At 35.5% G+C, this 27,479-nt stretch overlaps 1 protein-coding gene across 2 annotated transcripts in view; it reads left to right on the top strand.

Annotated features, from left to right (window-relative positions):
* Positions 1–14,270, top strand: part of XDH (xanthine dehydrogenase) — a 76,634-nt gene extending 62,364 nt beyond the window's left edge. For both annotated transcript variants that reach the window (XM_074209664.1, XM_074209663.1), the window contains 5 exons: positions 1,421–1,535; positions 3,419–3,484; positions 5,928–6,116; positions 7,619–7,795; positions 9,986–14,270. In XM_074209664.1, the coding sequence (XP_074065765.1) occupies positions 1,421–1,535; positions 3,419–3,484; positions 5,928–6,116; positions 7,619–7,795; positions 9,986–10,039 (601 nt within the window). In that variant the 3' untranslated portion in view covers positions 10,040–14,270. The remainder of the gene's footprint in view (positions 1–1,420; positions 1,536–3,418; positions 3,485–5,927; positions 6,117–7,618; positions 7,796–9,985) is intronic.
* The last annotated feature ends 13,209 nt before the right edge of the window (positions 14,271–27,479 follow it).

Genomic DNA, 27,479 nt, shown 5'->3' with positions numbered 1-27,479 from the left:
AGAAACTGAGGCTTAGAGAAGTCAAATGACTTGTCCATACAGCTAGAACTATCAGAAGCTGTATGTGAATCTACTTTCTTGATCCTTGTGTCCAGAACACTATTTATTACACCATATTGCCTCTTTGAAATATATTAGCAATCAAAGACCCTGTGGACAGAAGGTCTGCCCACTAGATTTAGAAATCCAGAAAGTGATGAGCATACAATTACCATTGGGTTCATTTTATAGCACCTTTCCTTGTGAAGTTATAACTAGAAAAACTTCTGTTTCTCATTCACAGAAATTTAAATCAAAATAACATGGTTTAATTTCCTTTTAACAGTCTTCTTAGGGCATGAAACCTGTTGGTATAAATGTATATGTATAGACTTTTCAAAAATATTTTTACGAAGGTTGTCAGCAGAAGAGATAGAAAAACAAAATCATTTAAAAATAAATTGAGGTTGTCTAGACTTTCTGAATAATTGACTGAGTGATCATCTTTTACTTAGAGTTTACTGAAGACTTCTATGAGGCTCTAGCTAGATTTTTTCAGGTAATCAAACATTCAACAAACATTTACTAGACTCTTACTCTGTGCAAAGCAGAAAGATCCTACTATCCCTGAGGATGGCTTATGTTCACCTACTGTTTTAATAATAAGGTAGACTCAGCAATGATATGACCCAAAGACTCCTTGCATACAGAACTTTCTAATTGAGAAAACTGTGGATTAAAATGTAATCCTGTTTGTTTTGACATGAACCAATCCATGACTGTGACTCTCCTGAGGCTCTCATTTCCTGTCTAGAAAAAAGGAGTGGAACTCTGATTTACAAAACAACTTGAGTCATTAATATCTATTGATTAATTATAATAAGTTCATAAAATATATGATTACAATAGCAAGGAGTGGATATCCTATATTATAAAATAACTCATTTCCTTACAAATGTTCTATCTTAATGACATTTGGACTTTGTTAGTGAATAGTTGGAAAATGAAAAATGAAAACCTGGAGATCTCAAAAAGATGAGATTTCTTTGAAAGGCAGTGTGGTGCAACTGAGAGGATTTTACATCAGAGAATTAAATTTCCCATACCAATTTTACTAATTACTACATGAGTAACTTTGGGGAAAACTCTATTTTCTGGGGTTGAGTATCAGCTCTCTAACGTCTGTAAGTTTTCTCCCCTGTGAAATGAGATTGGCTTAGATGGCTGATTCTGAGATTCTAATTCTCTATCTATGGTCCTGTGACTTCTCCTAAACTCAGTTTAGGGAACAGTTATAACACTTGTACTAGCTATTTCATGAGGTTATTATGAAGGAAGTGCTTTGTGTGCCTTAATGTGCTGTAGTCATTGATTCCTATTGTAGGGAAGTCTGTTTTTTCCTACTGTTCATCTGGAAATGAATAATCTCTTTTCTCTTCAGAACACCCAACCTGGGCTATAACTTTGAGACCAATTCTGGAAATCCCTTCCACTACTTCTCCTATGGTGTGGCTTGCTCTGAGGTTGAGATAGACTGTTTAACAGGTGATCATAAGGTAAGAAGCTTGGAACTGTCTTATTCCAAAGTCATGCTAACCAGTAATACTATGGGATATTAGAAAGAAAATCCCTGGCTTAAGAAAAGTATAGGATGCCTAGGATTGAAAGCTTTAAGGGGGGGTTAGGTGGCACAGTCAATAGAATCAGGAGTCAGGCCCTGAAATCAGGAGTACCTGAGTTCAAATCTGGCCTCAGACACTTAATAATCACTTAGCTGTGTGACCTTGGGCAAGCCACTTAACCCCATTGCCTTGCAAAAACTAAAAAAAGAAACTTCAAAAGGCCAAGGACATGATGATTCATCACAGAATCATATACCTAGAAATAGAAAGGACCTTAGAGAGAATCAAATTCAACCATCCTCCTCCATTTTGTAGATGAAGAAACTGAGACTCAGAGAAGATAAATGATTTCTTGAGATTACAGAAAAATAACATTCTAATACGGATCTTCTAACTCAAAATCTGTTAGTTTACATAATTTCAGCACACTCAGAAACTGTTGAGCTACACCATGGGACACTAGGAACTTTCAATTAATACAATGATGCTTGGTGAATGCTAAGTACATAGGCTAGTAGAAAGAACATTTTATATGGAGTCAGAAAATCTGGGTTTGAAACTGAGCTCTCCTACTTTCTACCTATTGGCCTTGAACAAATTACTTCTATGGGTTTCATTTCTGTCATTTATAAAATGAAGTTTGACTAGTTGATTTTTAAGACTTCTTTTGGATAACCCTCAAAAAATACAACTTAATAACTAAGGTTTCTGTCTTCTAAAAACTTCCTCCTCGCTTGATATCTGCAGGGTGTAGAGGATTAATTAATTAATTAATCTATCAATTATTGAACACCTACTGTAGACCAGCTTGGCATCATATAAGTCAGCAAAGACAGGTAGAATGGATAGAATGTTAAATTTGGAAAAACAAAAATCTGAGTTCAAATCCTAATTCTGAGTAGGCAAGTAATAGGTAAAAGAGGTAGATCAGATCAGACTGTTGTGAGGATGATTTTTCAGTCACACTTTTCTTGCCTCCTCTATTCATGTGGTTTTCATGTACATGTGCATTTATCCACATATGAAGGTTTAAAAACTATCTAGGAAATCCATTTGGGGTTGTTGGTTTTAATCACTGTGTACTGATATTGATAGAAACTTAATGGTGGTCTCCAAAGCCTTGACCCATAGATCTAAATGGTGATACCACATTCATGTTTGCACATCAGTTTTGTAATTAACATATTCAGAAGACAGAAAACTACTTCTTTGATATGTTTTTCTATGTTTTCTATTTTATGGAAGAGATTAGAATTGAAGACTACCTTGGTTTCCTAATACATTATTTTGATGGTATCAATTTTTGAGATCATATATATTTATTTTTGGGGATGCTCATTTTTTATAGGTGTTTTTTGCAAGGCAAATGGGGTTAAGTGGCTTGCCCAAGGCCACACAGCTAGGTGATTATTAAGTGTCTGAGACCAGATTTGAACCCAGGTCCTCCTGACTCCAGGGCCGGTGCTCTATCCACTATGCCACCTAGCCACCCTGGAAACTCTTTTTGATTGCTTCAATAGCTTCACTATTGGTGATCTATTGATAACTGTAGATTGGAAATATAGCTGGACTTTCTGAAGAGGATGGTATGAATCAAGCAATTGCTTCTGATTCCTATGATCTGCTTGATGGTTGTAATAGAGAGACTTGAGCCAGAACGGAAGATTCAGAGATCAATTAGTCTTATGGATTAAGTGGGTCTAATACACTATAAGTACAAAAATGGAAGTATGGCAAGGCAGTGTTCATTATAGTATTCTAGAAATCCTGGCAGTTATTTCTGATATTTATTTTCCTTTATTTTCCTTCCTTTGAAGAACATTCGCACAGACATTGTCATGGATGTTGGCTCCAGCCTGAATCCAGCTATAGATATTGGACAGGTAAGAATCTCATGAAAACCTAGAATTAAAACAGATTTGGGTACTGGTTTTTCCCATATTGATTTTTCTGGTTCAATTTCTATAATCTGTGGTTACCTTCAAGCCCTCCCTCCCCTTGAACTAGATAGATAATTGATGAATGAATTCAGAATGTAGAATGAGAGAGGATATGGTCAGTGCAGGGATGTGTTTTATTTGATATGCATATTTGTTACAAAGATTTTTCCCTCCCTCTTTTTCTTTGGAGAGGCAGGAGAGAGGAAAAAGCATTTTTATCAATTGAAAAAATTTAATTTAAAAAATTTTACTTATTAACCACATTTACCCATAGCATAGACTGAAGCTCTGTACAGTGGTTTTGGGTCAACAGAATCCTTGCTGAAGGGCATTTATAATTTGACAAACAACACTAACACAAATTACCTTTAAAAGATGGTACAAACAATCAAATATAATAAGTATAGTAAAAGTATTAGGTGAGAAATAGTATGGCCTAATGAATAGAGAGTTGGCCTCAGAGTCAGGAAAACAGATTTAAATGCTCCCTCTGGCATATATTGGCTACATGATTCTGAGCAAGCTACTTAAAATGCCTCAGGCAGTTTTAAGACTGTACATAGGAGGATTGATGATCTGCATTGGTAGAGGAAGTTTTCTCCTAATGTTTCTTACATCATTGGACTCACAGGTCTGGACCAACATCTATCCCCCTACCACAAATAAAACATATTGTATATATCCAGTCTTAGCAAAAATAGAGCCTTCTTGTAGTTGATAGTATAGACATTGGGAAGAAGTCATCAGATCTATTCCAAGAGAGAGAGTGGGAATTTAGAAGTAATTCCTTTCTCCCTCAATAAGTGCTAAAAGATTTTATGGTAGAAATTAGATTTGAAAAATTGAAACTTGTGTCAGAGGTCATTGAGAGGGCTAGGGGTGGAGAGTGCCAGAGGATTGTGGAACTGTGACAGACTAAGGACAAAACTTAGGAGATAACTATTCAGAATTGAAAAGATAAACAAATGATCTGCCCAACATATGTAGAAGGCATAAACTTGGGATTAGGAAAAGGTAGTGACAAGATGGAAATACTGAGCAGGCAAGCCTAGAAGTGAAATCATATTTTTTAAACCAGAACTATGATGACAAACATGCAGAAATTCAACAATCTAAGAAGCAGATCATTTCTCCTTATGCTGTTGTGGATTTATTGAATTCATAGGGACTCTTTTTATATTAACAGGATACTAGTGCTAAAGAAGCCTTGGAGGATGGTTAGAGTAATCCTCTGACTGTCATGTCACAGAAAGTCTGGGGTGGGGGGGGAGATTTGCTTTTTCAAGCTGAGAGAGCTATTTCTCTCTCACCACTCCTAAAAATAAAGAAGAGGTCTCTTTACTTCTTCCTATCTTCCTTCTTCACATTTTGGAGAAGACTAAAAAGATGAAGCATGGTAAAGTTCAATGGTGTTGAACTCAAATAGAAACAGGCTACTGAACCTTACAAAACCATACAAAAGGATCTCTGTGGGACATATATTCTATCTAGAAAACCACATATTAGCATTATCTATGCCCATTTGTATTTTTGTTTACTTTGTTAACTATTTCCCACATACACACCCATATATATATATATATATATATATATATATATATATATATATTTGTATATATGTAATGTGATATTGTAATGCAATATATAATAAGGAATAATAATATAATAAGTAATATTTGGGCTCATGCAAAAAGAGAACTATATACTCTCTCTCTCTCACTCTCTCTCTCTCTCTATCTATCTATATATGTATAATATCTCTGATGTAGCTGAGGGAGAGCTGGCCACAGAATTAACAAGAACTAGGTTCAAATCTCACCTCTGGTGAAGTAAACTCACCCATTAGCTGCATGAACCTTGGACAAATCATTTAAACCCCGAGTTTCCCAAACAACTTTCCACAACTGAAAGATGGACAAAGTTGTCACAGATCTGAGTGGCAGAGAGAATTTTCTCATAGAGCATTTCATATACCAATGAAAGTAAAAGTCTGATTCCCATAAAAAATTGATCACTGTATGAAACTCTTCCCCTATCAAAACTTTTATTAGAATCTTCATTAATGTAATAACTGGGTAATCTTCTATGCACTTTATCTGGATTAAACTCTTGGTGGAAGTGCCAACAACCAGTAATCACCAATAAGGACTGGAAAAGGGAGGTAAATGAAGGGGATGAAATAGATTCACCATTGTTTAATTAGACTCTGAATGCTTTAGATATGCTACAAAAATAATCAATGATCTCTCCCTCCCTTCATTCATCTTTTAGATTATTTCTCAGATCTCTTGGGTTCTCTATTAAGGGAAGAGGAGGACCTTTGAGAAAAGTCCAATATTTGATGTTCAAAGCCAGAGTAACAAGTTTTTCTTGTTTTTCCTTGCAGGTGGAAGGAGCATTTGTTCAAGGTCTTGGCCTCTTTACTCTCGAGGAACTCCATTACTCTCCTGAAGGGAGTCTGCATACTCGAGGACCCAGCACATACAAGATCCCTGCCTTTGGCAACATTCCTATTGAGTTGAGGGTGTCTCTTCTCCGAGACTGTCCTAATAAAAAAGCCATCTATGCCTCTAAGGTATCACTATGGGGGTCTGCATATTTGGGCTTAATAAAATGCATCTTTCAGATTCAGGGTAAAAGGCATTGCCTAGATCTAAAAATTGTCCTGTTTTCTTATAAACAAGTGATGTTGGATGCTAGCCCTAAAGTGTCCTGCCCAAAGTTTCTATTTGACTCTGGGTTTGAAGGCATATCTTGAAGGAACCCTCTTCATCTAGAATCAGTTTTTCAGATTAGTCTAGTTGAATTAGGCTAGCTCTCTGAGTGTCAAGCAAAGATAGACTCAACTTTACCAGGGATTATCTTTGGTCTTGGACAAGTCTCAGTCTTCTCATTTGTTAATGATGTGGATAACCTATGGCACTTTCCTTCTAGTGATATTGTAAGAATTGATTGAGATATAAGCGAAGATCCAGCATTGTAATGAATAGAATGCTGATCTTGGATTCAGGAGTGTATGGGCTCCAGTGAAGCCTCAAATATCTGCTATTACCATAAATGATTCCCATGGTCAAGTGGCTTAATCTCTTGGATTTTTGCTTTCCATATCTATAAAATGGAGATATTAATAGCACCTCTCTTACAGGATTTTTGTGATGTTGAAATGAGATGATTTATATAAAATGATATATAAATATGAGCTATTAGTATTTAAAATGAATATAATTTGTTATTATAGAGCCTTGATTTGCACTATATCCTTTCTTCACTCCCCTCTTAGAGAGCCATTTCTTTTGACAAAGACTTTTATAAAAATAAAAATAAGAAGAAAAGAAATTCAGCAAAACCAGTCAGTTCATTGAAAAAAATTTCACAGCTTATTTGGTGTTTCACACTTCTTATCCCTGTCCTCCAAGCAAAAATGTAGGGAAAGTTGTATTCTTATAATTTATCTTTGAGATCAAGCTTTGTTCTTTGTAATTTTACAACAGTTGTGTTTTATTGTTTTCTGCTAGTATTCCATATCTAATGTTGTAGTCATTGTGTATATTGTTTTCTTGGCTCTGCCAACTTCATTTGTCATCAGTTCAGATCTTTCTATGTTTTATTCTTCTTATCCTTTGTTTCTTTCAGTACAGTAATATTCCATCACATTCTTGTACCATAATTTTTGTCATTTCCCAAACTCTATTATCTTTAATACAGTTTGACATTCACCTATTTTCTTTACCCACAAAGGAATGGAAATGTTTTCTCTAACATATAGACCTTTCAAGGGGAGGAGGTTGATTCTAAAAACTATATATATATATGAAGAAGAAACAGATAAATGAGGAATTGGGTCAATGGGACTCCAAAGGCAAATTAAGATTCTACTTCATTCTTTGCACATTTTTCTTATGATAGTCTTATGATAGTCTAGTTCCAGATTTTGTTCTTATTTTTCACTAATTGAGTAAGATTTCCCATTTGTAGCTCATGCTCTATTGCTATATATTCATACCATCCAGGTTCTTGAACAATAAATAGAACTTGGGACTCAGTTTGACTCCTTTCTTCTGCTTCCTGTTTACACAGGCTGTTGGAGAGCCCCCCCTCTTCCTGGCTTCCTCCATTTTCTTTGCCATCAAGGATGCTATATCTGCAGCTCGTGCTCAGAATGCAGTTGGTAAGATAAATGAGCTTTTCCGACTGGACAGTCCTGCTACCCCAGAGAAGATCCGCAATGCCTGTGTGGACAAGTTCACCACTTTGGTATGATTCCCACAGCCTTAATGACAACTCTTCTAGAATTGAAGGGGTTTTAAAAGAAGCTTTGTTTATGAATTATTGTGAAAACTAAGGTTGAAGAGCTAAGGAGAGGGACTTATGAGGCTCTTTCTCTTTTGGATAACATAAATTCATTGATTAACCATTAGCAAGATAATAAATTTACAACCAATAGGGAATCCTCAGAAAGTTAGAAATCACCTTGAAATAAGTAAAAAAGATATCAATGAGAGCTGACCTACAGTAGAATTGGTTGGTTTATTGGGTAGGATGTTCCCTACCACTGGAAGTATTCAAAAGATTAGATAACACTTGGGGAGACAATAGAAGGGATTCCTTCATTGAGCTAAGATTCTTTACAACTCTAAAATTCTATATTTATAGAGTACAAAAAGAGCCAAAACAACCAATATTTTCACTTGAGTTAAAGTTAAGGGGTAACAAGAAGACTTACCAGGGTTGTAGTCTTAGGGAGGGAGGAAGCCTTGGGAATTCTTGTGGTTTGGATAGAGCATACTGATTTTAGAGTTCAAATCTTACCTCTGATATTTGATAATTAAGTGCCTTTGGGCAAGTTACCCTAAATTTCCCTAGGTCTTATTTTCCTCTTCTTCAAAATTAGAAGATAAAAACAGATGAATTCTGAACTCCTTTTCAGTTTTAGGACTATAGCTACTATGGTGGGGAAAAAGCCTGACCTACCATTATTGGAGGAAAAGCTTTTCAGAGGAGTACTCTCCTATAGTGCTTATTGACACTCTTGTGGTTTCCTATCCTGAAGCAAACCTCTATATACCTCACCAAGTTACACCTCTGATGGCTTGGCCTCTCTGAAGGAGCAATGAAATGATAAGAAAACTCTCAAAACAGCAATTTGTAGCAGTGACCACCTTAGAGCTTAAAAAAATGTCCCAGTGGATAAATGTCATCTATGTTTTTCATAAATATGAATAAAGGAGATTGTATTATAGATCTATAGAAAAGTCATGTCTTCAAAATTGGCCACTAACATTTATAGAAACCCAAATATAGGGCAGCCAGGCCGCACAGTGCATAAAGCACTGGCCCTGGATTCAGGAGTACCTGGGTTCAAATCCAGTCTCAGACACTTAATAATTACCTAACTGTGTGGCCTTGGGTAAGCCACTTAACCCCATTTGCCTTGCAAAAAAACCTAAAAAAAAATAAACCCAAATATGTCATGATTCTATGAGAAGAGACAAATGATGTACAGAGGACTCTTAATTTGCAACCCTTTGGGAAATATTGATTTGATTCTATTTGTGTACTGGTTCATTTGAAAAAGAACCTACAGGGGTGGTTAGGTAGCACAGTGGATAGAACACCGGCCCTGGAGTCAGGAGTACCTGAGTTCAAATCTGGCCTCAGACACTTAATAATTACCTAGCTGTGTGGCCTTGGGCAAGCCATTTAACCCCATTTGCCTTGAAAAAAACCTAATAAAAAAAAGAACCTACAAAAATTGGTTGTGGAGGGCTTCTTCCTTGATCTAAAATTCAGAATTAATGTTTTACTTCAGGGTTTATCTGTAATTACATATACGAAAAGCCCTCTGAATGTTATCAGTAAATTATAAGTATATTTCATCATTAATAAGAGGAATTATAAAATGGGTTTATATTCTGATACTTTTGTTCAATTAAAAAATATACTTATTTTGTCCACCTGCACATTAGTTCTTAAACATTGCATAAAAAAAATAGGAATCTATTGACATGAGCTAGTGCCATCTATCTGAAATCCATCAAAAAGATAAAAAATGATGATGATATTGACAATGATGATAATGAAGATGATGACAATAACACTCCATGGATAGCGATTGTAAGACCTTCCTACTTTCTTATTTTATATGATTTTCATCTGTGGCCTCCCATAAATTCTCAATAAAAGATTCATTTTTATTTAGTTATTTTAAGATGTTAATGGAGGTAGCCATACAACACAATGTATAGATTTTCCCATTCCAATTCAAATGAATAATTGCTGAGTTTAACCAGAAGTTCTATGAAGAACATTCTGTTCTAGAAGCATTGGGATGTGACCTATATTTGTTCCAAAGGGAATGTGTTTAATTGTGGAGAGTGTGATGATAAGTGGAAGGAGGCACCACAAGGATCCTGCCAGTCAACAATTGTTTTCTTTCCTCTTCAGTGTGTTACAGAAGAAGCATCAGCAAATTGCAAGCCATGGGCTATGAGAGTCTGAGAAGAAAGTCCATAGAACAAATTCCCTGTTGAGAAGAAAGTGCCTGGAAGAGAAAAGGAAACACCTCTGATGGAATCCAAGATTCTAAATGCATAACAAAAAAATTTCTGAGTCATCTCACTTTCTCTGGATTAAGGAAATTGAACATTTAGAAAGATTTTGATCTGTAATGTGATTTACAAGAGATGTGATATGAAAATTCAGAACTTTAAGGTCTTAATAGAAGTAATTGAATTGTTACTGCTTATTTAAATCAGATTTAATTTTAAAAATCCATAGCTTCCTTTACAAGATTAGCTACACATTAAGTGCTATTGCTTAGCATATCATCAGAACCAAAATCAAAATATCTCTAAACAATCTTAAAAGTTAGGGTCCACCTCTTTGTTTTGTTTTTTTTTTTAGGTTTTTGCAAGGCAAATGGGGTTAACTGGCTTGCCCAAGGCCACACAGCTAGGTAATTATTAAGTGTCTGAGACCTGATTTGAACCCAGGTACTCCTGACTCCAAGGCCAGTGCTTTATTCACTACACCACCTAGCCACCCCTGGGGTCCACCTCTTTGGAATTCTTCCATTCAAGACTTAAAATCCCCAGAAGCTTAGACCAAAGTTCCTTGGAATTCATTTACATTGCCTTAAGCCTTTTAAGGAGTTCTCCTTATAACAACAGAACTTGAAATTCTGAGCTATCCCCTTTGTAATTAAGAATAGATATCTGAGATCTGAAAGAGGAAAAAAAAGCCAATCCCAATCTTCCCTTTACTGATAAAAAAGAAGAAAATAAAATTCATGTTGATTTGACCTCATTTGTATAGCTACTTGGATCAAGAAAGATAGTATAGTATAGTTGATAAAATGCTGGACTTGGAGGTAGGAAAACAATTTAAAATCTAGACTCTGACAATTACTAGTTGTAGTTCTTTGGGCAGATCACTCCCTGGGCCTTATTTACTAAGTTATATATGAGTCAGTAGATAAAGCTCTTAAACTTGAGAAACATCATAGATGTTTTTCATAAAAACAAAGTCCAGACTCATATCATTCAAGAAACCAACCAGCAAATCTTTATTGAATCCCTACTAGGTCCTATCAAGCTAAAAAGGCTATGGAGTAGGGGCCCATACAGGGAAGGAATTGAATGTTAACTGAGGAATATCTTGGCAACGTTGCAAGAAGTTCCTACTAAGGTTGGCCATGGGGCATTTTTCAGCCATAACACCTCCCAAAGACCTGCCACAGTTGTAGAAGGTATGTGACCTGTGTTAGTGGAATGAGTAACTAACTAGATAGATCTTTTAATATCCTTAAAGAAAGGATAAAGATGGTCTCACTAATTAGTCATTAAATTTCATTTCAACCCCATTTAAAATAGAAAGTGAATTTGGAAGCATCTGGGTTATATTTATTAGTGTTGAGAAAGTCACACATTATGTACTGTGATGACTGAGAGCCAAAACTAAAGTTTATAGTTCTCAGTTCAATGGTCCAGAGAGAGGACGTAGGAAGGGCATCTTAACCAAGGTTTTCCCAGGAGTCATGACAGAGAGCAAAATCCTGCCCTGGATTTCAAACTTTGAACTTCAATGCCTTGATTTCCTTAAGCAAAAAAGGGAAAAGAAGTAGCAGGGTTCCTTGTGAAGGGGTGGCCATTGGCAATATTGTCTAATGAGACGTCTTCAGATTCATAGTGAATGTAAACTCATAATACTTTGGTCTTTCCTTATGTAAACGCTTTTTAAAAATATGCAGTGCAATATAAATGTAAGATTATTATTGTTATGAAAATACTTTCATGCAGCTTTTTCAAATGAAACCATATTAAGTCACCCTAACCTAATGTCATTTGTAGAATGTGAATTTTTGGGGGCAGGGACTGTTAAATTTTTATTTTGTACCTTTAGAACTTAGAATAGTTCCTGATATATCCTAGGTTCTTTATAAATGCTTGGTGATTCATAAGGAACAAGAAGAAAAAAAAACTTGCAGAATCCCAGAATTAGAAGAAATATCAGAGATTATATGGTCTAACCTAAACATTTCCAAGGGATCAACCAGGTGATTCCATTCAAATATCTTTAGTGAAGATGAGTCTCCCACCTCCCAGATAACATCTTACCCCTCTCTTGAATAGTTCTAATTGGAGGAAGTTTTTCTTTATATGGAGCTTAAACCTGTCTCTCTGAAACTTTCATTCATTGCTCTTAGTTCTGTTCTGTAGGGAATCAAGCCGCATGCATCTAGTCCCTATTCCATGTTACAGTCTTTCCATGACTCATGGTACCCTGGATCTTATCCTGACTTTCCTACCTGCTACTTGGCCTAACTTTGGGCAATCTATTTCATCATCTCTCTCTAGATCTAATTTTTCTCATCTGTAAAGTGGGACAATTAGATAATGAACTCTTAAAGTCCTTTTCTGGATATGACAGTTTTGTCCTTCTATTACCTCCAAGCATAATAATATCAGAGATTCACTACAGTTATTATTATTATTATTATAGACTAATAGGGTGTGAAGACATCTCTCTGCTTCCTGTTCCCTAATATTCCCCTCATTCATGAGACAGATGAAGAGATCAAGGGAGGAGAACACATTCTCAGCTCTGGCAACTATGAAATAAAGAATGATGCCATCTCTTCCAGATTCTAATTTTGATAAAAGGTTTTCCTCCTCTGACTAGCCAATCTTTATTAAGCATACTAACACATAGCCTGATTATGAGAACAGAAGTTCCCAAGAGACAGCTTGGTTGAATGTTTGATGTGAGAAATAATTGAAACTGTCAACTGTTTTAGAGAAGGAGTATCAGAAGGGTCAGATCTACTACTGGCAAATGATAAATGCTAGTAAATTATCATCACTTGTCCTTGATGATGATGGAGGTGCTGATAGGGCTGTTTTCTGTTTTATGAAGGAAAAACATTTATGAAATGTTTATTGTTTGTACAGCACTACTATACAAATAGAAAAGTAACATAGACCTTGGCTCTCAAGGAGCTCACATTCTAATTGTGGAGGAACTACATAAAGAAGGTTTTAGTTGCAGTCAGATGGAAAGATCCCATACTCCTTAAAGTGCAGCTGCAAAGCAGATGGTAATATATCCTCTTTAATGATATTCTTGATGGTAAAATCCCATCACTTCTCATAATTTTTTTTTTATTTTTAGGGTACTGGATAAGTTATTTATAGTTTGATTAAAGTTGTAGATTATCCAAAAATTGTATTCAATTTTTACCTGGAGATCCACATGGAAAAATTACAGCCTTAGAAAATTTCAAGTTAAAATTCTTGACCAGCAGACAAGCAATGACTTAGACTTCCCCTTATTTGAGTTATATTTTAGGCTCAGGACTGAACAGATCCTTCATTGTAAGGGTGAGGCAAAGACAGAAAGGACAGTATTTTTCCACTGGAGTTTAAAGAGCATTTAAAAGACTCAGGGGTCTGCTTACCCCAGGGTTGGGACAATATGATCTTGCAATAGGAAATAAAGAAGGCATGCCTTCAAAAAGGGTTTTTGTTTTGTTTTATTTTGTTTGCTTAAATTAAATTTAATCATGCCTTTCACTATCATTTCAAATAGGCTAAATAAATAAGTTCATGGTGAAGTATAACATCTTGACTTCTGAGGTATTTGCCTATCCTAGATCTATGATCTTATGATCACAAGCTTTTGAGGAAGAAATATTTCAGAAATAAACCAAACTAAAACCTTCTTTTGTGCTCAGACCTGTTCCATGTCTTTCATTTTTCAATCTATCAGAGCTGAGCATGATTTTCATTCATACTGACTAGGATAGACAATATGTGCCCAACTTGTTGGTTGATTTGATTAAGATAAAATTTATGTGTTTTGATTCTTTTGGTAGGAAAAATGATTTATATAAAGGTTCCTAATCATTTCATATTGTTACCACCAAGAAAAAAAATCAAGATTTTTTTAAGGCACGTTAATTGAAATTAAGATGCTTTTTTATTAATTTTGTGTTGTCACTTAAAAAAAATCACCTCTTGCTCCCTTTAACTGACCTTCCCCTCCTTGTTTTAATAAGGGAATAATGCCCTTGTGTTCAAAATGGGGCTTGAGTGTTGAAGATGGGGGGAGTTTCCCACAGGCAGAATCAGATATCACATTGCAATATTACTGTACTAAAGAAAGAATTTGGTTGATTATTCAACAACTAAACTTGTTGACTAGAGTTTAAATAAAGTGTAAGTTCTATGAATTAACCTAGTATAATTTTTGTCTGATTTCCCTTTTGTGAAGGACTAAAGAAATTGACCCTATGCTAATTTTGAAATGATGTATGTGAGGGAGAATACAGAATGGGAGAAAAGAATGATGGCAGAAACAATTATGAATCACCCATTAACCTAATGTTGAAATTCACTGTTGGAAACACCATTGATGGAGTTTTACTGGAGTTTTCAAAACAGAATTTCATTGCCTTATGTAGACTGAGTAAGGACAGTTACTAATATAGTTGGATTATAAGACAACACTTTGTTGAGTGTTGGCAGAATTGACTTTTCAACAAAAAGAAAAACAGGCAAAATAAATGACCTTTCAAAGTTTAGGGAAGCGTATGACTCTGATTGTATAGAGAGAACAGGCAGTTTTCCCTTTATAAGATCATTTTCTGAAGGGTCCTCTAGGATACTGAACCAAGCAGTCAGAAAAACAGCTATTTGTCTCTTAATCCTAGTGGTGGTGCAATGGCCTGACCTTAAGTCAAGAAGACTTGAGTTCCAATCTGTGCTCAGATACTTATTAGTTGTATGACCTTAGACAAGTTACTTAAACCCTGCTTACTTCAACTTCCTCATCCATAAGATGGGGATCATCATAGCACCTTCCTTTCAGAGTTGTTATGAGGATCAAATGAGATAAAAATTATAAAATGCTTAGCATATGTGGGTACTATGTAAATGTTAGCTATTATTATTTTTTTTATGTATTTACAATGAACTTGGTTACTTTGCCAAAGTAGGGACACTCTTCTCTGGAAGGGAAAATTTGTGAGAAAACACAATTCAAAAAGAATTCAGGTTTCATAACTGATAAGGCTATTGTCTAAAACTCAACTTCATCACCCTAGGGTATTTTGAGGGTCCAAGATTTAATACAAATTAAAAAAAGGGGGAAAGCTAAACCATATACATATATACATATGGCAAATGATAAAAGCTAGTAAATTATCACTTGCCCTTAATGATAATATATAACAATACATTATATGTATATGTATATGTATATGTATACATACATATATATATATATATATATATATATATATATATATATATATATATATATATATATGAAAGAGGAAAACCTTCATAAGGATGTCCTGGAGTATAGCCCTGAGTGTTGTCTCATAAGTACTTGGGCTAATTTATTAATAGAAACAAGAGAATCTTTCACCCTGCCAGACCAATGGTATCATTCATGAATCTTCAACATGAGGCTTCTCTTCTCTTCCCTCCTTGCCTGGCTTCTGCAATGTGGTCAAATCTAAGGGCTGTCATTTTTTATTGGTGTGACTGTGCAAATCTATAAGTCCTTGGATCTATTTGTTTTTTTGAGGGATGATCTCCAAGATCCCATTCACTTCTAAATCTATGAGCCTATATGTTTTTTGATTATCATGAAGATGTTCTATTCCTATGTCTCTTGGGAGTCAGTACAGAGAGGAAAAGATGGTAAAAAAGATCTGAGTTCATGTCCTGTCTCCACCATTTGCTAGTTATATAATCACTGCTAACTCACTTAATATTTAGACTCAATTTCTTCATCTATAAAATGGGGATCCTAATAGAGCACCTAATTCACAAATCTGAGGAGGTGCTCAAATTAGATAATACTTGTAAGGCATGAAATAACCATAAAGCATGGTATATGGGAAACAATATTCTTTTGGTACTCAAATTCAATATTTTAATATGAGTGGTTTTAAATAGAGGGTTGAGAAATTTGTGTTTTTGTCCTAAATTTCATCTTAAAGACAATAAAGAACAGCTGAATATTTTTGAAACAGGCATTAAGACAGCCTGACCACTGTTTTAAGAATATTAATTTGGTGCCATCCACATTCATAGTAAGGACTACAGAGTTTGAATGCAAATCAAAGAATACAATTTTCACTTTTTTAAAATTTGTTTTTTGTTTCGTCTGCCTTGTGATTTTTCTCTTTTGTTCTAATTCTTTCTTAACATAGAAATATGCTTAACATAATTGTGTATATGTAATCTATATCAGATTGTTTGCTGTCTTGGGGGCAGGAAAGGGAGAGAGGGGGAATAATTTACAGAAATGAATGCTGAAAACTATTTCTCCATGTAATCATTCATTATTATTAAAACACCATTTTGGAAATCAAGAGATCCAAATTCTAGTCTCCACTCTGCCACTAACTAACCATATGACCTCCCACAAGTCACCCTGAGCCTTGGTTTTCTGATCTATAAATTAAAGTAATTTGACTAAATAATCTATAAAGTACTTTATCTCTGAAAATCTATGATAACTTGAAAGATGTCAATTTTAAGGGCTATGAACTTGAGATTGATAGTTTAAAGTTACAGGAATAGATGAAATTAATGGGAGAGAGAGAGGATAGAAAGGAAAGGGCCAAGGACCAAATATTAGGAAGAATGATCCACACAGGAATGTGTTGGAGCCAGCTACACCTGACTTTGGAGTCAATTGTTAAAATTTCAGTGTGAGTGTTTACAACTTGGAAACTAGTGAATGCTATAACTCAAGACTTGATTTATTGTTTTTTGATTGTCAGCATAAAGTTATGGACAATATGTTAAGGCAGATTAAATTTAAAAGTGGGTTCATTCCCCTCCACCTTGCTCCAAAGCTGAATGTTATACATATATCATCATACCCCCTCTGGACAGACAAGAAGTTGCTTCAGATGCAAATGTCACAAATATTAAATGAACAAATATTAAATTAAACCTGGACCATTTCTTTGATACTTCTGGATTCTGATGAAATTGATATTCTTTGCAGTTCTGCTTTTTAGACATTAGATGGTGCCAGAAGATTGAATTTAAAACATCTGAGCCCCTTAGATGAAACTCATAAGAGTGGTTTGTCTTTAATGATAATAAGAACATTAAGTCTTTGACAAACTGACAGTGACTACATTAATGGAAAAAATGTCCTGGGAAGTTAGTGATCAACCAGTCTGAAGAAGATACTACTAGCCTGAGAAGCAAGGCTAGACCTCACTATTTGCTTTGTGTTTGACTTTGAGTAAAAAGTGCCTACCTCCTAATTTGCCCAATCCTGATCTCCCTCTTCTGTAAAATAAAGGGATTGGACTAGATTGTCGCTAACACAGTCCTCTCACCCCTGATTTAATAACCTACAATTCTATAAATTCTGATTGAGGAGGGAGCAGGTTACCTTTGGAATTTTTTTACACGCTATATTAAAAATATAAGGCAGTTAGTTGGTACCAGACCTGGAGTCAGAAAGACATTTTTCTGAGTTTAGTTTTGGCCTCAGACACTTACTAGCTGTATAACCCTGGGCAAGTCATTTAATCCAGTTTGTTTCAGTTTTCTCATCTGCAAAATGAGCTGGAGAAAGAAATGGCAGACCATTCTAGTATCTTTGCCAAGAAAACAACAAAAAACTCAAAACAAAAGCCCAAAACAAATGGAGTCATGTTGAGCAAGTCAATTTGCTCCAGGCTAAGTTTGTAAATGGCAGATGAATGCTTACCTGCAATAAAGTAGGAAATCTCCACACTTTGAGTTTCCAATCATATGTACATATAATATGTATATATAATGTATATATATATATAATGTATTACATATTTATATCATATAGAAAGAAGTGCTTGAGCTGAGTCTTCTGACGAACCAGGATTACAAGATGTGAAGGGGAGGATGGAGAATATTCAAAGCATGGAAGACAATCCCTCTTACAATTTATGTTGGAATCAAATGGATATTTTGCCATGCCCTCTCTGTATTATTTGAATTCCAACTTTGGGGCTTTCATACCAGACCCCATGCCTGGAGGCCATTCCTTAGGTCCTTCTGTAATCTTCATTCAGCTCAAATTTCATCTCCTTGAACAGTCTTTTCTAATTCCCTCCTATCCTTTTTTCAGGGAATAGTTGTATAAACTGATGCAGAGTGAATCAAGTAGTACCAAGAAAATACAAAAATGACACTGTAAAAATAGACAACTTTGAAACCTTAAGAATTCTTATTAACACAATGACCAACCATGTTTCCATAAGATTAATGATGAGAGAAATATCAATGCTTGACATAGAAATGGTAATGGACTCATTATATAGAATGAGATATATTTTTTAGACATGACTGATGTAGGAATTTGGCTTGATTATGCACATTTGTTATAATATTTTTGTTTTCTTATTTTCTTTCTCACTTGGTTGTGGAGGAAAGAAAGAAAAGAATGTTCAATTACTAAAAATTAATAAAAGCATCTTTCAAGAACCTATAAAGTATTAGACATTATATAAAATTCTAGAGATACAAAAGTGAAAATGAATCAAGGATCACTTATTGGAAGGAAACAACATGTACATTGGCCCAAAAATAGATAGAAAATTAAATGCAATATAGATGTTCCCAGTGACCCTGCCCAAAAAAAATTATAAGAGAAAAGTTCTAGAAACTGGGTTGGGGAGAGTGGAATATTAAGATAGCTTGAAGGGAGTGGCAATGGAACTGAGCTTTGAAGCAATGCAGATATTCTCTTAGGCAGATGTGATAAAAGAGGCATTCCAGACATAGGAAACCACCTTTGAAAAAGCAGAGAGAGGGGAAATTGTATGTGTGTGTGTGTGTGTGTGTGTGTGTGTGTGTGTGTGTGTGTGTGCAAAAGAAAATCACTAAGCAGGCTAGTCTGACTAGAATGTAGAGTTGAAGGGGAAGGAGTGATCCATATTGAGTGTGGAAAAGTAGTCCCAATTATGAAAGGCTCTGAAAGTTAAACAGATTGAGTTTTATCCTAAAGGTGAGAAGGAGTCACCCAATTTTCTTGAACAGAAGAGTACTATGATCAAATCTCTGCTTTAGGAATATTACTGTGGTGACTGGCATGAAGGATGGTTTGCAAAATGGTTACCACTTTGTTGTATAGTTTAGGAGCAGCTAGGGGACACAGTGCATAGAGACTTGAATTTAAATCCAAGCTCAGAAAGTTGCTAGACTTAAGATCCTGGATAGGTCATTTAACTTTACTTATCTCAGTTTCCTTATCTAATATGAGCTGGAGAAGAAAATGGCAAATCATTCCAATATCTTTGCTAAGACAACCCCAAATGGACTCATAAAGAGTCAGATATGACTGAAACAACTGAAGAACAATACAGTTTGAAATTTGGTACTGTCAAGTTCCCTTCTTTCATATTTTTCTTTTCATTGACTTCCTTGGTACTCTTGACCTTTTGTTCTTCCAAATGAATTTTGTTATTTTTTTAGTTCTCTAAAGTAATTCTTTGGTAGTTTTATTGGTGCCAAATACATAAATTAATTTAGGGAGTATTGTTCTTTTTATTAGATTGTCTTAGCCTACTCATGAACAATTTGTCGATCTCCAATTATTTAGATCCATCTTTATTTGGGTGAAAAGGATTTTGTAATTGTGTTCATATAGTTCCTGTGTCTGTGTCTTGGCAGGTAGACTCCCAAATATTTCATACTGTCATATTTTCTATCTTTCTCTTCCTTTTGGATTTTGTTAGTAATATATAGAAATATATTGATTTTATGTCCTGCATTAGCTGAATGGGTGGAGAGAATGAGGCAGAGAGATCAATTAGGAGGCTTTTAAAATTACCTAGAAAGAGGTATGAGGTAAGCCCTGCTACTACTAAGATGGTAGCAGTGTGAATGGAGAGGAAGGGAAGAGGCAAGATATATTGTAGGGTAGAATCCACTAGACTTTGCAATTGTTGAGATGGGAGGGTAAGAAAGAGGCAAGAGAAAAGAATGACTCCTAGCTTATGAATCTGGATGATAAGAAGATGCCAGTACCCTTAACAGAAATAGTGAATTCAGGAAAATGGAAGGAAAAGTGGGAATGGTAATGAGTTCTCTATTGGCCATGTTGGGTTTTCAGTACCTATGTAACAATGTGGAATCATCCAGGTAGGGATACTATATTGGTTCACTTTATATATGCATGTGGATATAAATTATTTATCTGAATCAACCAATCATATGTACATATACCAACCCAGTAGAATATAAGCTTTTTGAGGGCAGGGATTTTTCCTCCCTTTGTCTTTTATCTTTAGCACCTAACTAACCCAGTGCTTAAGAAAGATAGAGAGGAATACTTGTGGATATTAATTCATTTTAAATCAGGAAATATTTATTAAGTACTTACTATGTGTTAGGCCCTCCAGTCTAAGTCTGAAGATACAAATAAGAAAAAAAAAAGAGACCCTGATCTTGAGAAGCTTACATTCTAATGGGGTAAGGCAAGCACATACAAAGAAGCTAGAAAGGGGTGGAGAAGGGGGGGGGAGAGGTATTAAATCATGTACCTTACAAAAGGGGAAAACAGTTTTTGAAAATTTGGGTTGAAGATGGTACCATTCTTAAATATAGCAAACACTGCCTATCCATTTTCAGCTAAGCTGATGGGGCTGAATGGGTCACTGTGGAGTCATTGACATTAGAGAAGGTATTAGGGACAATTTTGGGGGCTTCCATTGTAGTTTCTGGAAATGTCCCAGGTTCTGCCTCAAATTCTTCTTTGAGTTGGCAGCCAAAAAAGTAAAACAACATCCAGTCTATTGTTTCACTTCTAGCCAGAGAGATGGAGTGACTTCAGGAGCTGGGTGTGGGAGGGAAAGGAAAGGGAAGAAAGAAGACTGTAGGAGGAAGCCAGAGTTTAGAAGAAAACCAAAATAATCTCACATAATGGATGGCTAGCAACAACCCCCCCCTTTTCTCTTGATATTTTTATCCCCATCTGAGGGGGAGCCCGGAAATAGCCAGATCATTATTCGGTTAGGTCCCACTAGAAGACTATTCAGAACAATCAACTTCCTTCTGAATCAAGAGATGACCTTGAGACTCATAGGTCCTGTGACCTTTCCTTTTGTTTAGTCCCTTTCCCAAATGGGGGAGTAATAGCTGCCTGGTCAGAGCCAGAACTGGTCAGAGACACCACTATTCCCTGGAACAAAATGAACCAATATTGGGAAGTAGAATGCCAGCTCATAACTTGGAGGATATTCTACCCTGATTACCAACTCCACCAATGAGTGAAAGCCTTGGCTCTAGAACTCTAATGTCATTGGAGCCTGAGATGTACAGTGGTATTTCCCTCTTTGCTTTTTAAACTTTCAAATGGAAATAAAATAGCCTCACAAATTGACAAGAACTTGTCTGCCTAAAAGAGGATTAACTACAATATAGCAGAAAGAAATTTGATTTTTTAAAAAAAAGTTAACAAATGGAAAGAACACTAGGTTGGGAGTGAGGAAACTTTGACTCTAGTCCTGGGTCTGCCACATCTGACTAACTGTCTGACTTTGAACAAATTACTTAGCCTCTTGGTTTAGTTTCTTTCTCTAGAAAATAAAGGAAAGGGACTAGATGGCGTATAAGATTCTATGTAGTGCTATTTTGATTCTGTTTTATTCTAAATCAAGGCATTATACCAACAGGTTAATTGCAGTAAGCACAAAGACTATAGTGTTTCATGGAGGAGATGACCAACAGCTTTGGAAAGAGCCAAATCATTCTAGACTGCAATGAGTGTGGAATGTTTCCCAGACCATAGGCAAGGGCATTCAGATGGGAGAGGCCAATTTGAGTGGAAGGTAGATGGTAGTCATGAAAAATATCCAGGAATGGTCCCATATATCTCCAGAGACAAAGATATCCTTTCTCTTATGCTCTTCCTGTTCTGAGTCTAATCACTGCTCTAACTCTTTAATTCAAATAATAATCATATGTGCTGACATTATATAGTGCTTTAAAACATTCTTCATACATTATATCATTTTTTACTCTTGACATCTTTGCATGGCAGGTATGACAGATATTGATGTCTTCATTCTATAGTTGAAGAAGCTGAATTTCAGAGGTTAAGTCATATGCAATAGTAAATATTGGAATACTTTGTTTGAAGCCAGGTCTTTCTGACAAGTCCATCCTTCTCTACAATCATTAAGCTAGAACATGGTAAGGTAATTGGTATTCTAGCTCTGAAATTTCTAGAATGGGATTTGTAGTTTTCTTTCCCAAGGGACTATAGCCTTGTGAATGTTCAGTCATTTCAGTCATGTATCATTCATTGTGATCCTATTTGAGATTTTCTTGGCAGAAACTGGAAGTTTGCCATCTCTTTCTCCAGCTTATTTTACAGATGAGGAAACTGAAGCAAAAAAGGGTGAGGTGACTTGACTTTCTCGGGGTCATCCATCCAGTCTGTCTCTGTCTCTATGTTTCTGTTTCTCTCTCTCTCTCTCTCTCTCTCTCTCTCTCTCTCTCTCTCTCTCTCTCTCTCTCTCTCTGTCTTTCAGTCTCTATTTCTGTCTGTCTTTCTCTGTCTCTCTCCCTCTTTCTCTCTCTTTCAGTCTCTTTCTGTCTGTCTCTTTCTCTGTCTCTCTCTGTACCTCTGTTTATCTGTCTATCTCTCTCACACACTCTCTTTCTCTCCCTTTGTCCCTTTTTGCCACTTCCCCTTCAGAAGATAGTATCTTTATTTCTCTGCAACTGTAAATTTAATATGTGACTTTTCACATAAATGCTACAGTGGAGAAGGACAAGCGCCTGTCCGTCAGTGAAGAGTATATCAATTAAAATTGTGAGAGAGATCAAAATTGGTCAGCTCAAGCCCATCACTTTAATGAGCCTTTGTCAAGAATTCAAGCAAGTAAAAAGTTGATAAATGGGATTTAACACTGGGACTAGGAGACAATCAAGTCCAGTGATTCCCAATGGGGGTGCTAACACAGAGGTTTTGCTGGGGTGCCAGGATTGCTTGAGTCTTGCAATCCCGGGTATATGGAAGAGTGTCAGACTCTCTGTGAGAGCCCCCTCCCCTCCTCCACCTTATTCTCTATGCATACTAAGAAAACTCATTTTTCCAGGTAGGAAATATAGATTGGTTGCAGAATTTGCCTGACCTCACACAACTATTAAGTTACAAAGTTAGGATTTGCAGTCATTTTCTTACTATAGTCCACCGATTCCTTCTCCACAAACTTTTCAATCAGAATCTGACCCATTTGATCCCTTTTCCTCACTAACTAGCTATTTTGTCTTGTATGTTCAGGGCCTGAGGTTCTCACGTGCTACATGGCAACTAACTATATTGACCTAACTATACCAGCCTCACCAGTCAGACACTCAGTGAGGGAAGAAAGGCTCAGTTCCTGAAAGCAGTATTAAAAGTAGTGCATGGGACACCATGGCTGCCCTCCCAAAAGCTAGTTCAAAACTAGGTTGCACTATTGGAACTGAGGGTTTAGGAGCAACCAGGTGGCACAGTGGACAGAGCATCAGCCCTGGAGTCAGCAAGACCTGAGTTCAGACACTTAATATTAACTGAGCTATGTGACCATGGGCAAGCACTTAACCCCATTGCCTTGCTAAAAAAAAAAACCAAAAAAAAAGAACTGAGGTTTGGATCAAGGGAGAGCATTAACCTGCCTCCCTTGTCACTGGAGTATCATTGCATTCCTTTCTGGGTACCAGTTTAGAAAGGATATTGATACCCTAGGATACATAGAAAGGAGAATGGCTAGGACAGTAGAGGTAGTCCCATGACATAGGAAGGTGACTTGAAGAAAATCAGGAGATTCTTTTTAAAGAAGAAAATGCTTCAGGAAGGTCCTGGTCAAATATTTGAAGACTCATCATCTTAAAAGGATTACACTGATTTCATGTGGCTCCCCATGAAATTACCAAGGCAAAAAGAGACAGTTTTTTTTAGTTCAGTACAATATTCCCTCACCTTATCAGGGTAATTCATTGTTGCAAAATTTACCCTCATAGGGGTAATCATTTACCCTCATAGGGTAAATTTTCCTCCTAAGTCAAAAATGAAATCAATTCATTTTAACAGGACAAAATTTTGTACATTTGTGAGTCTTGAAATTCATAATCATTTAACACTTATTTAAGACAGTAATGTCTGTGTATTTGAACTTTTAATGAAAAAAGAGTGGCAAATATTAATAGCTAGCAGTTGTTTGCTCTTTAAAGTTTATAAAGCACTTTACATATATTTGATTCTCAAAATAATCCTACAGAGTTGATACTGTTATTTTTCCATTTTATAGTTGAGGAAGATGAGGCAAATGCACAGGGTCACACAGTTCATAAATGTCTGAGGCCATATTTGAGCTCACATTTTCCTGACCCCCAACTCACAACAACTGCTTGCCTTTTGGTAAGCCAGGATGTGATTTAAAATGAAAAACTTTTAATTCATTATCAAAAAACAGTCACAGTATACTAGGGCAAGCTCTAAAAGCAGAGCACATACTCCTCCATTCCATGTCATCATGGATATTGAGGGTTAGACTTGTCAAATATCCATGTGAAACCTTTGTGCATGTTTCTAAGACTCGGCCTTCATTGGACAGTCTACCATTACATTTTAGTTATAATGATGACAATGAATCAAAGTAGGTTCTTAAAGCCCATATATAAATTCAGTTTCTATATAGGTCTCTTCCCTTCCAAGCAGAGACTGCAGGGCAAATCTCTCTAACTACCAAGGGTTCAGACTCTATCATGTCTAACTGAATGTGACCAGCAGTTATAAAAGGTCACCAATAGCTTTTTTACTTATAAAATTCTCTGTAGTACAGCAATTTTACAGAGCTGCCTAAAAGATCTCTATTGGTCTTTCCCAATTGACCTTGGCCTTGTACCTAATGTTCTGCCTTTCCACTTCCTGTTGCCCAGTTCTACTTACCCATGTGATCTCAAGTGCATAGATTTGATTTTGTCTCTGTCTTTAATACTAGGAGGTTTCAGTCTATCTAGATATAAACTACCTCTAAACCAGGCAATCAGAGAGAAGAAAGTCACTGGTTCCTCTCAGTTGGGCTATTTCCCCCAATTGCCTCCCCCAATTGTTCAGCTCATTTAAATTTGAGATATTCAGATCAGTTTTGTAGACATTTTTATTATAGTTTTATTTTGATGAGAAACCATTTATTCCAAAGAAATGGCCTCCAAATCCCCTTACAGGTTTCCCTTATTTTTTCCAATTGGTACCTTTTCTTGCCTGAATACAACAATCTATCTTTCCATCCTACACTAAGTCTTGGAGCAGAGCCTGCATTCCTGCAGGTCCCTTACAGAGCTAAGTATATGTCTGCACTCAGTACACAATAATTTATAATAATGATAACCATAAACTCATGCAGTACTTGTCCTAACATAATCATTTGCTAACATAAAATGGCCCACCACCTGCCTAGAAGCTCTCGGTAAAATCAGTTCTAGAATGTTAGAATTGGAAGTAGTCATTTCTTGAATATATCCTCCTATGTGTTTGTATTGGTCCTCTTATCCTCTGACTTTGTGATTTAACTTGGTAGATGCACATATGCAACTCATATGTGTATATTTACTATTCTTATTAATATATATTTATCCCTATCCAAGAGCTCACTGTTCCTGTACCTTAATTCATGTTCCTGAAATTTAAATTCTATTTTTAAACACTATATTCTTTCTTCAAATAGATTTTTATTGATATCTATTGTTTTATCATCTACATATCCCTCTCAATTTTTTCAAAAGCCCCTCCAGAAAACTATTTTTCATAATAAAGAATTAAAAAAATAAAGAGAAAAAATAAGCAATCAACACATTGAAAAAAATGTTGTTACATGTAATGCTCCACTCTTATCATGAACCTTGACCTCTGCAAAGGAAGATAGGTGAGGGGAAGGAAAGAGAAAATTATCATAACTCTTCTTTGGGACCAGGCTTATTTATTATCATTTCACCATTGTTTCAATTGTTTTACTTCTGAATCCTTCCCTTTTTACTCTCCCCCTCTGAAATCTCCCTCTCCAGCTATACACAGGGTTTGATTTTGATTATACACAGTGTTTAGGTGAAATGGGATTCAAAAGTTCATTCCTTTATATAAGTTGGAGGACCACCAGGATTTTCCACCTGACCTGCCACTGACTCTCAAAGTCTTCCAGGACTTACTATCTTCCCTCTTCTCATCTCTGCAGTTCTCTGGTATTGCTACCTGCATTTATACCCTGCTGCACTTAGGACTTCTAGGGATCTTTGAGGACAGAGACTTTCTTTCTTTTTATATTCTTAGTGTTTAGTACATTGCTAAAATTATAAACACTTAATAAATCCATTTACAGCCATCCATTCATTTTTTTCCATTTACAAAATAGTCATTATGTACCTTGTTTTTCTGGTTCTACTTCACTTTGTATGAGTTAATGTCATTTGTTTCGTGATTTTCCGTATTCATCATTTTGGTCATTTTTTTAAAAGGACAATTATATACTATTACTTTCATGTTCTATTGTCCAGCCATTCCATAACTGAGGGACATTTTGTTTTCAAGTCTTGTTATCACAAAAAGTTCTGTTATAAATATTTTGGTATACATAGAATCTTTATTTTTTAATCAATGGTCTTTTTTAAATATATGTATAACTTTATTTGCATAAGTCTAAAATGCTTTCCAGAATGTTTGCTATCAGTACAGTAAATAATGCCTTATGTGTTTTTACAACTTCTGCCAACATTACCTATTACTTTTTTATGTTTTGATTGGCATTTCTCATATTGTTAGTGAATTTAAACCTTTTTATTCATATGATTGTTAATAGTACACTACTTCTTTTGTTAATTGTTCATAGTGTTTGGTTACTTTTTACTAGAAAATAACATTTTATGTAGTTCTGTTAGGTTGTATATATAGATATAGATAATCTTGTATATCAAACCTTTATTAGAGATATTTGATATTCTTTATCTTAAATGCAGTAATTTTGCTTGTGCAAAATGTTTCAATTTCATGTTTTTAAAATTATCCGCATCTTTCATAATTGCTTCCATTCCCTTACTTGGTGAAGAATTCCTCTACTTCCTATGACAACTAAATATATATAATATGCTTCTTTTCTAATTTTTATGGAATGATATTTAATAGTTAAGTCACATATCTATTTTGAATTTATTGTGGAATATGGTGTGAGATATTGCTCTAAACCCAATATCTGCTAGACTGCTTTCTAGTTTTCCAAGTAGTTTTTATCAAATGGGAATCCTTAATTTTTGTTTGGGAGTTTATCAAATATTGGGTTTTTAATTCAATTATTTCAGATTCTTAATAGTTTAGTCTATTCTACAGATCTTCTTTTCTACTTTTTTGTTGTTCAATAATTTCAGTATTGTCTGACTCTTCA

This window comes from Macrotis lagotis, chromosome 1 (assembly GCF_037893015.1).
Source record: "Macrotis lagotis isolate mMagLag1 chromosome 1, bilby.v1.9.chrom.fasta, whole genome shotgun sequence".
NCBI classification, from domain to species: domain Eukaryota; kingdom Metazoa; phylum Chordata; class Mammalia; order Peramelemorphia; family Peramelidae; genus Macrotis; species Macrotis lagotis.
Note: the sequence above shows the minus strand (reverse complement) of the source record. Positions and strands in the feature narration are given on the sequence as shown.